The following is a 13801-nucleotide window of genomic DNA, read 5'->3' on the forward strand; positions in this document are numbered from 1 at the left end:
CCTGCTGTGTCCTACCAGTTAACTGTAATGCCCAAGGCTACCAAGACACAGTGCATTAGCTTCTGTAGCAGTGTACACACACACACACACACACACACACACACACACACACACACACACACACACACACACACACACACACACACACACACACACACACACACACACACACACACACACACAGGATTTAGCTAATCATGCTGGTTTTGTAAAAGGCTCTTCACATGACACAAGATCGAAGATGAGTTATGAATTACGAATATGAAAGTGGAGCCAATATTAAACTTTAATTATGTTCCTCTTATGACCAATAGTCACTGTGATCGGTGATTGAGAACACAGGCTAAAGAAAAATCTCAGTCTTAGAGTCACTTTGTGGACTGTCAGATCTTGTCTGCTCTCGTTAATCCAGAAAGCCCTTAATATTTAAGTAGGGATACTGATTTTGAACTGGAAAATATGTTCATCCAAAGCAGTTCTTCCAAGGTCACTTTTGTCATCTTTGACAATATGGTGCTTGTATATAGTGACTTTATCTGCAATTAAAAAAAAGTATAAAATCTTTACTGTATTGTTTTTGGGACACAGCAGCTGAAGCTCACTATAATAAATTAAACTGTCCACGGTCATCAAGTTGTGTGTGTTATTGGACAAACTGATCCAAAGTAGTCAAAAACATTGTAAAGTCTACTCTCTCCTTTAAACACTTAAGACCATGACGAGATTAGAGTGGTTCTGGATCTGAAACCCCAAATATTTAATTGAAACAATAAAGTGAACTAAAGGCACACTCGGTACAGGATCCATAAATCATTCCCACGGCACTCACCTCATTAATCAGGATCCAGTGACAATCGAAGGCCACCAGGTTGGTCTCCACCACCTGCAACACAACAAAACACACCTCAGTTTAAGAATTCTGGAAAAAAAGAGATGTCATTGATGTCTTTTATGTTTTAAAGAAGAAGAAATTCCTTAGTGTTGCCTTTAAAGATATTTTCTCGCTCGCATAATGCACTTCATGGCAACAAGTGTGAATATTATGGAAAAGAACATTATGGAAATGTATAAGGCTGAAACCGAGCGTGAAGCTTGGCATAAGTGATTTGAGAAAACTTGTTTCAAAGGTGCTCGCAGTATCAGTCAAAAATCGTTTCAAACACATGCAAATATAGCGAAGCTTGATCGTGTCTCACAGCACGCTCACAAACACGCACTTCAAATCTCAACATTAGAGCATTTCTCAATTATTTTGACGGATTAGACAAACCTCTGAGTGGACTAACATCACTGTGTCTGTTATACACACATACAGTCACAAATAGTATGTTTCTGCACTGGGAAAAAGAGAAGCTTTTCCATGAATTGTTAATGGTATAACTTAAATATGTATATGTGTCAACTCTTAAGCAGTATTTACATAATTGTTAAACACTGCAGCAAGGACATGTTGAAATGGTGCCGCCACGATGACAGAGAGGGTAACAGCACACACTAGGCCGAGACGTTTGGAACTCCAGACACACCTGCAGTACATTACCACACACATTTCTGTTATAATATCATCCCTTTCCCTTTCACAGTTGCTTCTTTCAGCTCATGTCTGCTTGTTCAAGTGACCCGTTTTCCCCTGTTAGCAGTGAACTCTGGGCAGTAAGCTACTCAATCATTCTCTCTGACAAGCAAGAGGGCGAGGCCTTTCCCTTTACCCAATAACAATACAAAACCATGAGAACTGCTGCTTCTTGAACTACCAACTGAAAGGTCCCTCTGTCTCACATTTAGTTTTGCTCTCTCAGGAGCAGCAACACTGGACACAAGCTCCACAACATCTGGTAAGTAGAACATCACTGATGGATAGCTAAAGGTAACATTTGTAAATAATAAATGTCAGCGCCATTAAGAACCCACAAAAGCAGGGAAGCAGAAAATAGATTAGAGTTTTAGTGGAGCTCACCGTTTCCCTTGCTCGGCGAACTCAAGCCAAATAGTACATTCATTTATTAGTAATTTATTATCCAAACTTTCTGTTCAAGTCTATCGTCTCTATCTTGTCTCTCAACTTTCACCCACCTATGTCTGTACGAGTGTATTTCAAGGCGTCACACTCCATCTGTATCATTTACTTTTGAACATGAGGGTTCAACCTGAACTGCTTTTTGCTCCCTGCCAATCCCACCCAACCCTCTAATTCTGTCGCCTCACCTCTCAACCCATCATCCGCGCTCTCTTTTAATTGCTCACTTCTCTCTCTGACTGCCACCCGCTCCTTTTTTTTCCTTCCCACTCCATCTACCCCTCCCTTTCCTCCTGGTGTGCAAAAATACAGTGCCACTCGTATATCATTTGCCGTAATTGTTTAGGTGACTATAGCACTGTGTGTCATAAAACACTTTTTAGCCGTAAACAAATGGCAACAGCTGGAGAGCGCTGACAGAGCGTGGCTAATAGTGGTTTAATCTCCCACAGAGTCTTCATAAAGCTTCATCATTGTAACCTCAGCTGCTGCCGTAAAACACTTTGTATACAGGAGCCATGGCTGCGACACAGACGAGGAGTAAGGCGGGGAGGGGAATGATGAAGAGGGATGCAAAACTCCATGTTTGCCTTAATTCTTCGTTTCTGACAGCGTCTCCGCTCTTACCTCGCTCCGACTTCACTGTGGAACAGAGCCGAAAACAAAACAACGACAAGCGCGAGAATACTGCCGCTTATTAATCTCTTTTTGTCCTCTCATGTTGTTTCTGTCTCTATCTACTGGAGCATTGCACAAACACAAACAACCAGCAGTGAAGGGGTGTTGGAAGTAGAGAGAAGAAAGGACAGCGGTTTGGCAAGCTGTTTGCCCCGTTCCCTTCCCCTGGTGCTCATTAAGGTTCTCGATTATATTTACACAAGATTATGAGGAGAACTAAGTTCTTCAACACGGAAAATTAACTTAATGTGTGCACGCGCCTGAATATGTGAAAAGCGATTGTCTATGTAAAGTAATGTAAATACGTGTTTTCTGAGGGTTTTTCTTTGCATGCATGCAAGCGTCGGTGAGTGTTTCCACTTCTCCTGTTATAACGTCCCTCTGGCAGCCGTCTGGGCAGATGTTTCAAGCTAATTAGCGAAAGGGCAGACTCCTAACGCTAGACGTGACTCCTCAGGGGTTGGAACCGTTCAATACACTCACTCACTCACTCTCGCTCTCTCTTTCTCTCAGGCACACAGGCGCAACAACTAACATCTTTAACTTGCTTCTCTGCGTGCGTGCGTGCGCATGCGTAGTCATCCACGCAAGCTAGCAAACTGCCCCGGCCTTTTGAACAACCCAATGCCGACCTGGCAGGTGGCAGTCACTCACTTGGGTGTCGTTTCCCTTAATGATGCCACAGAGATCCTTCTGACCTCGACGACCAGCTCAGTTCTCGCTCTCTGAAGTCGGGAGATCAAACAATCACCAGCTCTGCGGTCCGGGACGAATCAAATCACTCAGTGTCAATGTGAGTGAGCCTTTTCTTAGAGTCTGAGAGCGGACAGAGAGGAATAAGACTGATCTGCAACATCGTACCGGCGTGCGGCCCCAAGTCTCGAATGGGTTTTATAAAGTGGCGGCAGTACGGCCAAACACCATTTTGATCTTGTAATGACCTCCGTCCACATGTCTTTCTTGAAGGAGTCCAACAAAGAGAAAATCATTGATTCTTGCAAACGACTGCTGTTGGCTGACATTCAGAGTCAAGGTTTGCTGCTCATGCCGAGGCCTGACTTGACAAGAGCAGGGTTCATTTAACACAATTGTGCACACACATTGTGTTCTTCTCACACACATACATAAGTATATGCAAACCACGTCCTCTTAAGACAAATGCATAATGGCATATGTACACTGCAGTGTACAGTGTAACCATGAATATGGCTGTTTGTGTGTCTGTGTGTGAGAGGGTAAGACAAATTAATGCAAAAGAAACGTAAGTATATTGTGGGGGAAGCTTGAAGAGGGAGAGTGGGCGTTGCTGTTGAATAAAGTGCTCTAAATTGAAAATTAGTTGTGTAATTTAATTTCATGCACTATTTGCGATCAAATCAAGCAAATAGCCCACAGCCAAGCCTCCAAACTAGGAATATCCAAGCTTCACACTTCAACATGCGAGACCAAATCATGAAAGCACAGGCACGCACACGCACACACAAGTTACACGCAGACAAACGTCTAAAAGCACAGGTCCATTTCTACCACTGCATTCCCTCACAGCCCAGCCACTAATGCAGTATTCGCCCACAGAAAAGTCATTGTATTTGCTGTGCTATACGGTTATGCATCCATTTACGGAGTGGAACAAATTCTGCTTTTGGATTACTATAGTTAAATAGTGTGTCTGGTTCTACATGAGTGCGTATAAGGTGTCTGAGTCTGGGTCTAGGGGGTGGGGGAGTATGATTACTGTAATCATCTCAAATCTTCCATTCCACCGAAATGCTGTAAGATGGAAGATGAATATACAGAGAACATAAATCATCAGAAAAAAGGGAAAAGAAAGCGGACACAGATGCTGATAGAAGAAAAAAGGACAATAAGCTTCTTGTGATTATTATGCTTGCCAGGAATTACAATACGCAACCTATGTTGTGATGTCTTTCTTAGGTTTCCTATTGATGAAGCACTTTAAATTAAGGTAAATGAATTATATAAAGAACCACTTCTCTGCCTATTTAAAAGCTTTGGTAAGCTTCATACATTCATAATTCAGTTTTCTACATTCCCATGTAAATGCTCCCTTTTATCAATCAATGAGCTACGAAACCTCTTTGCACTTTCCTGCTTCACTCCAGTCTCTCTAAACTAATCACTATTTCCCTGTGTCTAACGTGCATGTCTCAGAGCACATTAAAACATTACCACGACTCTACAAAATAAAGAGAGGAGTTTTCGCATCTGGAATTGAGCTGTGAGTGCGCGCTAACTGATGCAGTTACTCCCCCATACATCAAAACAGCTTCACTGCTGCTGCTGCTGCTCCCACAGCGTGCCTCATGCATGTTTGAATGTGTGCCTCCATGTCAAGAGTGTGTGTGTGCAAAGAGGTGATGTCAAGCAGAGGGCGGCGCATTATGACACTGTTTTGCTCGATGAATTTCCATACTTGGCAGAGGAGCCCTGAGCACTGATTGATGGCGTGCAAACAGGCAAATGCACATACACAAACACACACACACACACACACACACACACACACACACACACACACACACACACACACACACAAGCACACCACTGGCATGCACCTCTGTTAGCACATTAGCTTCTAAAACTGCGAAACTCAAGCCTTGTGTTTGTTTTTCCGCTGCCATGCTGCAAGAATAATCAAATACACCCTGCGCTTCACACATACCTGCGTGTCATGTCAACTCACCCGACACGCATGCACGTGCACATCTGGGATGTGACAGCTGTGTCTGAGGCAGGGACTTGTTATGTTAAACACCATCTTTGGACAATAACATTGTGTAGTATGATGTATTACTGTAGAACATGGCTTGAGCGAATAAAAGGGGAAACACTCAAGGCCAAGTGGAGCGAGAAGCCCAAACAGTTTCCCCGCTGGCTAACAGAGCAAATACACACAGCCCAAGAATAAACTCTCTGTATTGGCTTTGGTTTATGTTCGTAATAATTCAGAATACTTTTAGCTGTAAAAGTGAACTAGAACTCCTGTCTTTAGAAACAGTAAAAATCTAAGAAAATGTAATGGTTGAGGGATCCTTAAGTAAGTGATTCATCTAATATAATAGAGTTGGGCCACTCAGACATGAAAGGTAAGCAGTCATGGTAGTCAAGAGTAATGGCATCAAATGAAATGAAAGTGTTCAGCAACTGAGTGAGACCAATGCCATAAGAGTGATAAAACCATTAAAACATTGACAAAATGTGCACACAGATGTTTTTAGGTTGTGGAATCACAATCTACAATGGGTTGTCTTCTCTCATGGCCATGAAATGAAACTTTAGGAGGTTGTCATACTCCAAAATAAAATAGAATTACGCACCTTGCAGTTGTCCTCCAACCAGGCAAGTTGCATTTTACATCCATGATGAATAATTGTATTCTTTTTAGACAATTGTGCGAAATTGTCACAATTAGCATATTGATTGATAGTTATGGCCCCACAAATATTTTACAGGTCACAGGAACCTTTGAAATTGAAATTTGACAATTTGACACACAGAAGAAGCAGGAGCTGAATGATTTCTATGTTACCTTGATCTCATTCTGCACTGCAGCTTACAAAAGAGATGAAGCATAGGAAGAAGTGAGAAAAGGGAAAATCTTTGTGAGGCTCAACCTCAGTGGACATACTTTTCATACACTTATTCAATAACCACATTATTGAATTTATTCTTTGATAGTACAATCATAGAATTTTCAAACTAAAATGTAATAAAAAAGACTTTGGAACAGTTTTGATGTAAGGCCGCATAAACCTCACAGACACATTTCTTTGTGAGAAACGGTGCATGTAAACAAAACGGTTTACAGTGAAAGCATCCCATGTACAATCTAGACACAGTTGATCAAATTAGACTTTTATCCATAGCACCACAGAGCAAAAAGGGATATTTCTTCAGGAAACAGTGGGCAATGTAATACAGTACTGCTCTTGGATGCACTGGACCGTACCATGACATGAATCAGAGGGGTGTCAGAGGCCTGTGTAATTCTTCCCAACAACTAATGACTCTACATCACCACCATCACTGTCTGTTTAATTAGTCTGACCCAGCCGTGGTCACACACCAACGATCTTCAGGGTCTATAGAGGTAGTGAGACAGAGAGATGTAGGGGCAAGAGAGAGAGAGAGAGAGAGAGAGAGAGAGATTGAATAAACCAGATTGTGTCCATGTGTGTAAGTGTGCTAATGTGTGTGTGTGTGATCTTTTTTTTGTGATTGCTCAAGAGCATCGTCTCTTTGCAAGTCCCACCTGAAAAGGTCTTGATCTATCTATCTTAAACCCACACAACAAAAGCCAGCAAACCCCATGTTGACAAGGCCTCGCCCTGCTCACCAATGACATTATTGATCAATCCCTCACTTTCTGATGAAAAAAAAAAAACATTCACTTCTTTTTTTGTCCTTTCAGCAGACATTTCTCCGCAGCAATACGTTTCTCTCTCTGTATCTCTATTGTCCTCACTGTCTCCACTCTCTCTTTCTGGATGACACATAATATAATGCGAGGACAGCGAAAGTCTTTGATAGCATGTGTTGTGATGGCAAAGGGTAACAGGGCCAACATGCGAGACATCCATCATCCCTGAACTGTGTCTGTGTGTGTGTGTGTGTGTGTGTGTGTGTGTGTGTGTGTGTGTGTGTGTGTGTGTGTGTGTGTGTGCGTGTGTGTGTGTGTGTGTGTGTGTGTGTGTGTCTACGCAGAAGCACAAAAGACTTTGCTGGTATGTGTGTGAATGTCAGCCTTTCAGTTTATTGATCAGACCACAGATCCACAGGGACACACACAGGAATGGATACACAATTGCACGTATGCGCCACAAGCAGCACGAGCAAATATGACGATATGCAACCTGACATTTAGATATGAACTGATCAATGGCTGGAACAAAGAGAATAAGCTGTCTTTAGAGGTCTAAACAGCGTGTGTGTGTGTTCTTTAATTGATTTACTGTTTTTTTTGTCCAGCAGTAAAAGGGAATTGGGGATGGTTTTCATTTCATACGTTTAGTATTCCCATAACCCATATTAAATATCCATCTACCACCAATTTACAGAAAGAAAAAAAAGAAACGGGCTATTACAATAATCTAGATTCAGTTCACAAGCTTGCATTCTGCTCATTCCGTACCATTGTTTCTGTAATTCATGTAAAATGCATTGCAATAATGGGATTTGACTGAACATTAAATTAAGGCATACCACATTGCCAGGGCAAAAATAACATTTCAATGTTTACTTATTTATTTTTTGTATACTGTTGCTGTGCACGTCAGACTGGGTCACATAAATACATATTCAATGAGCTTCAACGTTGAATCCTTGACTGAATTTGGAAAGCTAACTGCTGGGTAACTTTCTATCCACAATAAAACATATGTCTCTTTCGGCCTCTAATAACTTAACGTAACCAAAGAAATTAATCCTTTATGTGATAATACTTTACAACGTAATTAAATCATAAGTCACTACCATCCTCAACTAGATATGACTCGTCCCTGTGAAGGATATTTGATGAATATCCTACACTACTACTTCACAAAGAGCCACTGGGATTAATTGTAATTGTAAATGTTAAGCGACTCTACACTTAACATATCCTAGCACCGAAGCAAAGGCCCATAGTTCCAAGTAATGCTGTTTTCTCATCTTGATGCAATATCAATATAACTTTAAAAGTAGAATATGAGCCAAACGAATAGGCAATCATCTTTGTAAAACACATGTACGACAAAAGCATCAACAACAAGAAAATACCCAGCAATAGCTCATAAAATAATACCACCCCAGTTGGTGATGGGTCATGTCAGTACGGAGAAAAACACGGCAGAAAAAAGCAGAACCCAGGTAAATTAAAAGATTGACCTGTGCCCTACAATGTCAGAAACCATACCAACTGAAATTGCCTGTGGCGAGGTCAGATGAGAGGACAGAAAGGTGGCCCGTGTACGCGTTTGTACGCGTGAGACCATGAAAGCAAGACAGATTGAGATGGATGGACCGGCAGACAGAGAGAAAGAAAGCATGTGTACCGTCCTCCCTCTCGCTGACTGCACGCTGTGAAAAGTGCAGCGCGGGGTCAACTGTTCCTGACACCAGCTATATGGGTGATATCTTCAAGTGTCAATCATACAAAACAATGAATACAGGAGACTGAACAGTACACATTGTCTACCCTTGTCCTGATTACAGGCTCAGGAGCGAGTGATAACGTATAACGTCTGAGATAGATACGTCCAAAACTGACGCCAGAGGCGTGTGTAGAGCATCATAGTTTAAAAGCTTAGGGCCAGTGACCAAGCTATGGTATTGTTGAGTTACAACTGCATTCATAAACAGATATTTTTACCAGCCACGATCGAAATATCTGAAGAGTCAGACAAAGCGGAAATCGGGCGATTTGCAAAAGACGGAGAGCAGGAAGACGCACACGAAACAGATGATGTTTCAACAACAAAACCAATAGCCACAAGGCACAAATTATGTCTTTTAATCAACAGCAAGACTGCATACATATAGCTGTTAATCAGTGTGAAAGTCAAAAAGTCAAAAATAGCAATAGAAGAAGAGAGCAATTTCGCTGGAAATGCTAAAAGAACAACTAAGTCTAAGATCCTGCTTTTGCAATGCGGGGTCACCGTGAGTCACGGCGTAACGACCTTTTCAACGTGAGAGTGAGCAAGTACCGCTCTGGGGGCAGAAACAGGTCGCATTAGTGTCACAGGATGAAGGGTTGGTGTTTGAGTGAGTGAGCAATGAAGGGAATAACCAGCTGGATATGGTGGAGAGTAGCAGCTGTTATGGCCCTCAATTACACATCTGATCAGGCCTCTAGGGGTTGAAGCATATGCTAAAGTTGCCAGCCAGAGGAGCTGACCCCACTGTGCACTCATGTTTTACAGGTAACTCTCGAGGCTGATGGTGGCTCGACATAATTCAGGTCATTTTAAATCATTTTAATCAACCTTTTCTTTCTCTCTAAGCTTTAAATGATCAAAAGACGTAACATTATAAGACCATTTCAACCGGCAACATTAGAAACACTGTAAAGGAATGCTGTCAGCTGTGAAATTGTGTTGCTAATTGCATATTTAATTAACTCAGTTCAAATGAATTGACCTCTAGATATTGCTCTATTGTTAAGATAGTTTTGATATAAATGGGCCTTTCTTCCTTTGATCAGTTAAAAGCCTATACAACATCACTTTTGCTTTACTGTGAGATTAAGTAGTCCTTTTGCAGCAAATTAACCTTTTAATAAAGGAAAAAATAATCTCAACCACATATACATCATATTCTTACTTTGAATACATGCATATTGTGTATAATTTAAGAAAGAAGAGGTATGAGGAATGCTTTGCATCAAAGAGTAACTTTAAATATCAAAAAGGAGAGGTCAAAATGACTGAATCTCAAAGGACTAACAGCCAGTGTTGTACAACACCTGTACAACCTTGTTGTACATCTAATAATGCTCAGGTAAATCTACAGCACAACTACTGACAAAAACTGAGCACTCTTTGCTGAGAGCATGTGGGACGCTTCATGAATAAGCTATTGAACACAACTCCAAACACAAAATCCAAGCCATGGGGCACTGTGCCCTCGAACCAAAGCAAAGCTGAGACAAAAGATCAAGTGACCCTGAAGAGAGATTTCATATTCCGACCTCCTAATTATCAAATTACGTTATTCCTGCTGGGCTTTGTGGGAGGGAGGCTGTTTGACCCTGCGCCTGACCCTATTAGAGGGACGAGAGAGGAGGAGATAACATGACAGTCTGCATGTTTTCAAGTGTATCGTTTAGATGTCTCTGAGAGAGGAAGAGTGACAGCTACATCCTGGAGTACATACGGCAAAGAGAACTTCAGTGTTGACAACGCACCAGCACACAGTCTGAGGAGGAAAATAAAAACAGGGCATGATGGGAGCAGGAGGAAAGAAAATGAGAGCATAGGGAAGGGGAACAAGGAAAGGATGACAGAAAAAGGAAGAGGTGGGATGAAGATGTATACCACAAGGCAGTAGTAAATGTGCCGTCTGCCTAATAATTATGCCCTTGCTTCTGGCTCATTTGGTACCTTTGGAAATGATGGAACAGTGTGCTGGCATGTGTGTAGGGGATATGTGTTATAATAATGCGTAATATTAAGTATTGTGTTTAGATTGTTTTAGGCGTAAAGTACCACTGTAAAAGTAATTTAACATCATCAGCCCGACGAGAGATTAGAAGGGAACATCGAGTGTAGAAACGTTTGCAGTGACCTTGTTCTGCTCAGGAGACAGACAGAAAGCCCAGAACCAAGAACGGAACCAGAATACTAAGAAGGGGGTACCTGTTTGAGTTGATATAATAATGTGTCTGTTTGATTTTTCGGGGGTTGTTGCGTTAGACAGACGGGAACGGGATGTTGTCTAATGATACCGGTCGCAACTCGTTTTATTTGTAAACTATGTGTTTCAAATAAATCTACGTGAATTGAACCTTAAACCGAACTCTCTGTGTTCTGTGGGTGTTTGATTACTGAGGTCCTGAGTGAGTCCCTGTGGCGTCTCACGAGCAGTCAGATTGGAGACAGATTCAAGTTCATACAGCGTCAGGTTTAGAAAGTAAAATCAGCCACGACACATGCAACTGCTCTGCAAGTTAGGTGGGAATGAGGTTGAATCGGACCTTAGATGTCACACATGATAAACAGACTAATCAATGCAGAACAAAATGAATGGGTACATTTTACTTTGAGCCACAGAAATCAATCCAGAAACACAGAACTCAAACAACTTGGCTCACGCCCGGGATCCCTCACACAGTGAATACACAAACCTATCCAAACACGCACACTTCCACTCACAGCAGAGGGTCTCCATGGTTCGCAGTGTTTGGAAATTGGCCTGTGTGTGTGTGTGTGTGTGTGTGTGTGTGTGTCTCTCTGTGTGTGTGAGTTGTCCATTTTCACCGTGATACAGTGTTCAGTTCCAGCTGCTGCCAACAAGTCTTAAAGGGATTATACAGTACGATACTGGAATAGCACCATCAAAAATATCATGTACAAAAATAAAAAGAACGGTGAGCAGTGAAGGGAAAGATCGCCTCTCGTGGTGACAAAGAAATCAAGATTGACAGTTGGGCTCAATTAAGGCAAGTGGATATGCGTGTGTGTGTGTGAGTGGATGTATGTTAGTGGATGTGAGTTGAAGGTCAGAGAAGGTGGGATAGTAAGCATATGTTTCTACAATATTATCTGTCACTGTAAGCATTTAACAGCTAGTTGCTGATGTTGGGTTTTGGTTGCTTTTATAATTTTCTTTTCTGTTTGTGTATCAAATTGTCTTGTTGTATATTTGTTTTGGGAAAGGGAGGCGAGGGGAGAGGGGCTGTAATGTGTATCCTCACCATTTGGCTGTCTGATATGTTATCCTTTCACTCCTTATTTGTGAGGGCTATTAAGTCTTGTTTTGTAATTTCTTCAAATAAATCACATACAAAAAAAAGATTGACAGTTGGCACTGAGACAATAAACCAAGCTTCTCGTTCGACGTGGGTTGACGTGGGTTGCTTTTAAAAAAGTTAAAAGCTTTTCACTTTTAGTTAAATTACAGTGGCTACATACACATTTCTATTAAGGATCCATGGTGGTGCATGCCTCATGTCCAAATATTTATATTCCAAATTAGAAATATTATAGTATTTACAAGACAACTATTCTAAATTACACAGGAGGCATCCACAGCCCTCTTCATTCCTTTGTGTCACTGCTCAGATATCTGTAACTGCTGGGTATTTTTTTGTCAGAACAATATTTGTGCTATCTGAAAGAACCTCCAACAAAAACACATGCAGAGTGCATTCCACCATAAATGTCAGCCTCTTTTTCTTAAAAGCTACTCTGTTGTTTGTGGCTATTCATCCATACACAGTAAGAGGCTTTAGGAAACGAAAGCCTTCTGCTTTATTGCCAGCTGTAAGCAAGGTGCTGTACTTACAGCAACTCGACGGCTTCTATTGAAACATGCCATGCTCTTATCTGTTTATGTGCCTTTTTACCCATGAGTATCCCATCCATGACCATCTCCCAATTTGTCCTTCGTCTCTGCACACACTCTCCCTCTCGGAATGCATTTTTCCTCTCACAATCACAGTCCCCTTTTTATTTCTGATTTCATTATGCTTCATCCAGCATAAATCCCATATGGAACTGAGCGCAGGAATAACTAGAGGAGGCGACAACCCAAAACATGGTCTGTGAGTCGAAGCAGCGGAAATATTGGGAGGAAAGGAGGCGTGGCCTTTGATTTGTTGTCTCTCACTAAACACCACACTCTGACCTATGTGCAGCTTTGTTGTGTTTGCGTGCCGTTATTCAAAATAGTGACCCACACATGTGAAGTAAAAAAAATGAAAACAGTGTGCGATTAGGGTAAAGGGAGATACACTGATGAAGGGACGACAGACGGATAGAAGTGACAACATGGTGGTGGAAGAGTGGGGACCTAAATGATGCTTGTAGGGCAAAGCGTGCATGGAGAGTGTGTAGGTGAGGTAAAGGTTATGAGTGTGTGTGTGTGTTTGAGTAAGTAGTGGCGGAAAAAAGTCACACACACACGCACACACACACACACACGATCTGTATCATCTCTAAAGTACGTACTGGCATCCCCATTAGTGGCTGTACTAGCGGCAGTCAATAGCGCTCACCTTTGGTGCTTCTTACACACAAACACACACACACACACACACACACACACACACACACACACACACACACACACACACACACACACACACACACACACACCCACGTGTGCGCGCAGACAGCCAACCTTTCAGTCCTTTAGCAGTAATGCTCTATAATCATTGTGCTTCCAGCTCCATGTGCACAGATAAAACCTTAATGTCAACGCACATCTCACACACACAAATGCACACACACTCTGTTGGTTAAGATAAGAACATAATGCCATCTCTGTCTGGTGATAAAGTTCAAGGAGAGAGCTAGAGCCAAGCCCTTGAAGTGCCCTTTTAAACTGCACTGGAAAGTGGAAGGCACAGGATGCCTTCCACTATCTCTATCTCTATCTGTATCT

General features: G+C 41.8%; 1 protein-coding gene across 1 annotated transcript in view; it reads right to left on the reverse strand.

The window, feature by feature from the left end:
- The window catches only part of grid2 (glutamate receptor, ionotropic, delta 2), a gene marked incomplete at both ends in the record, with an annotated part of 420090 nt that overhangs the window by 144355 nt on the left and 261934 nt on the right, over nt 1–13801 (reverse strand). Inside the window, one exon of the mRNA XM_079221919.1 lies at nt 830–883. Coding sequence (XP_079078045.1) covers nt 830–883 — 54 coding nt within the window. The remainder of the gene's footprint in view (nt 1–829; nt 884–13801) is intronic.

The sequence above is a fragment of the Taurulus bubalis genome (assembly GCF_910589615.1).
Source record: "Taurulus bubalis genome assembly, chromosome: 8".
NCBI lineage: Eukaryota > Metazoa > Chordata > Actinopteri > Perciformes > Cottidae > Taurulus > Taurulus bubalis.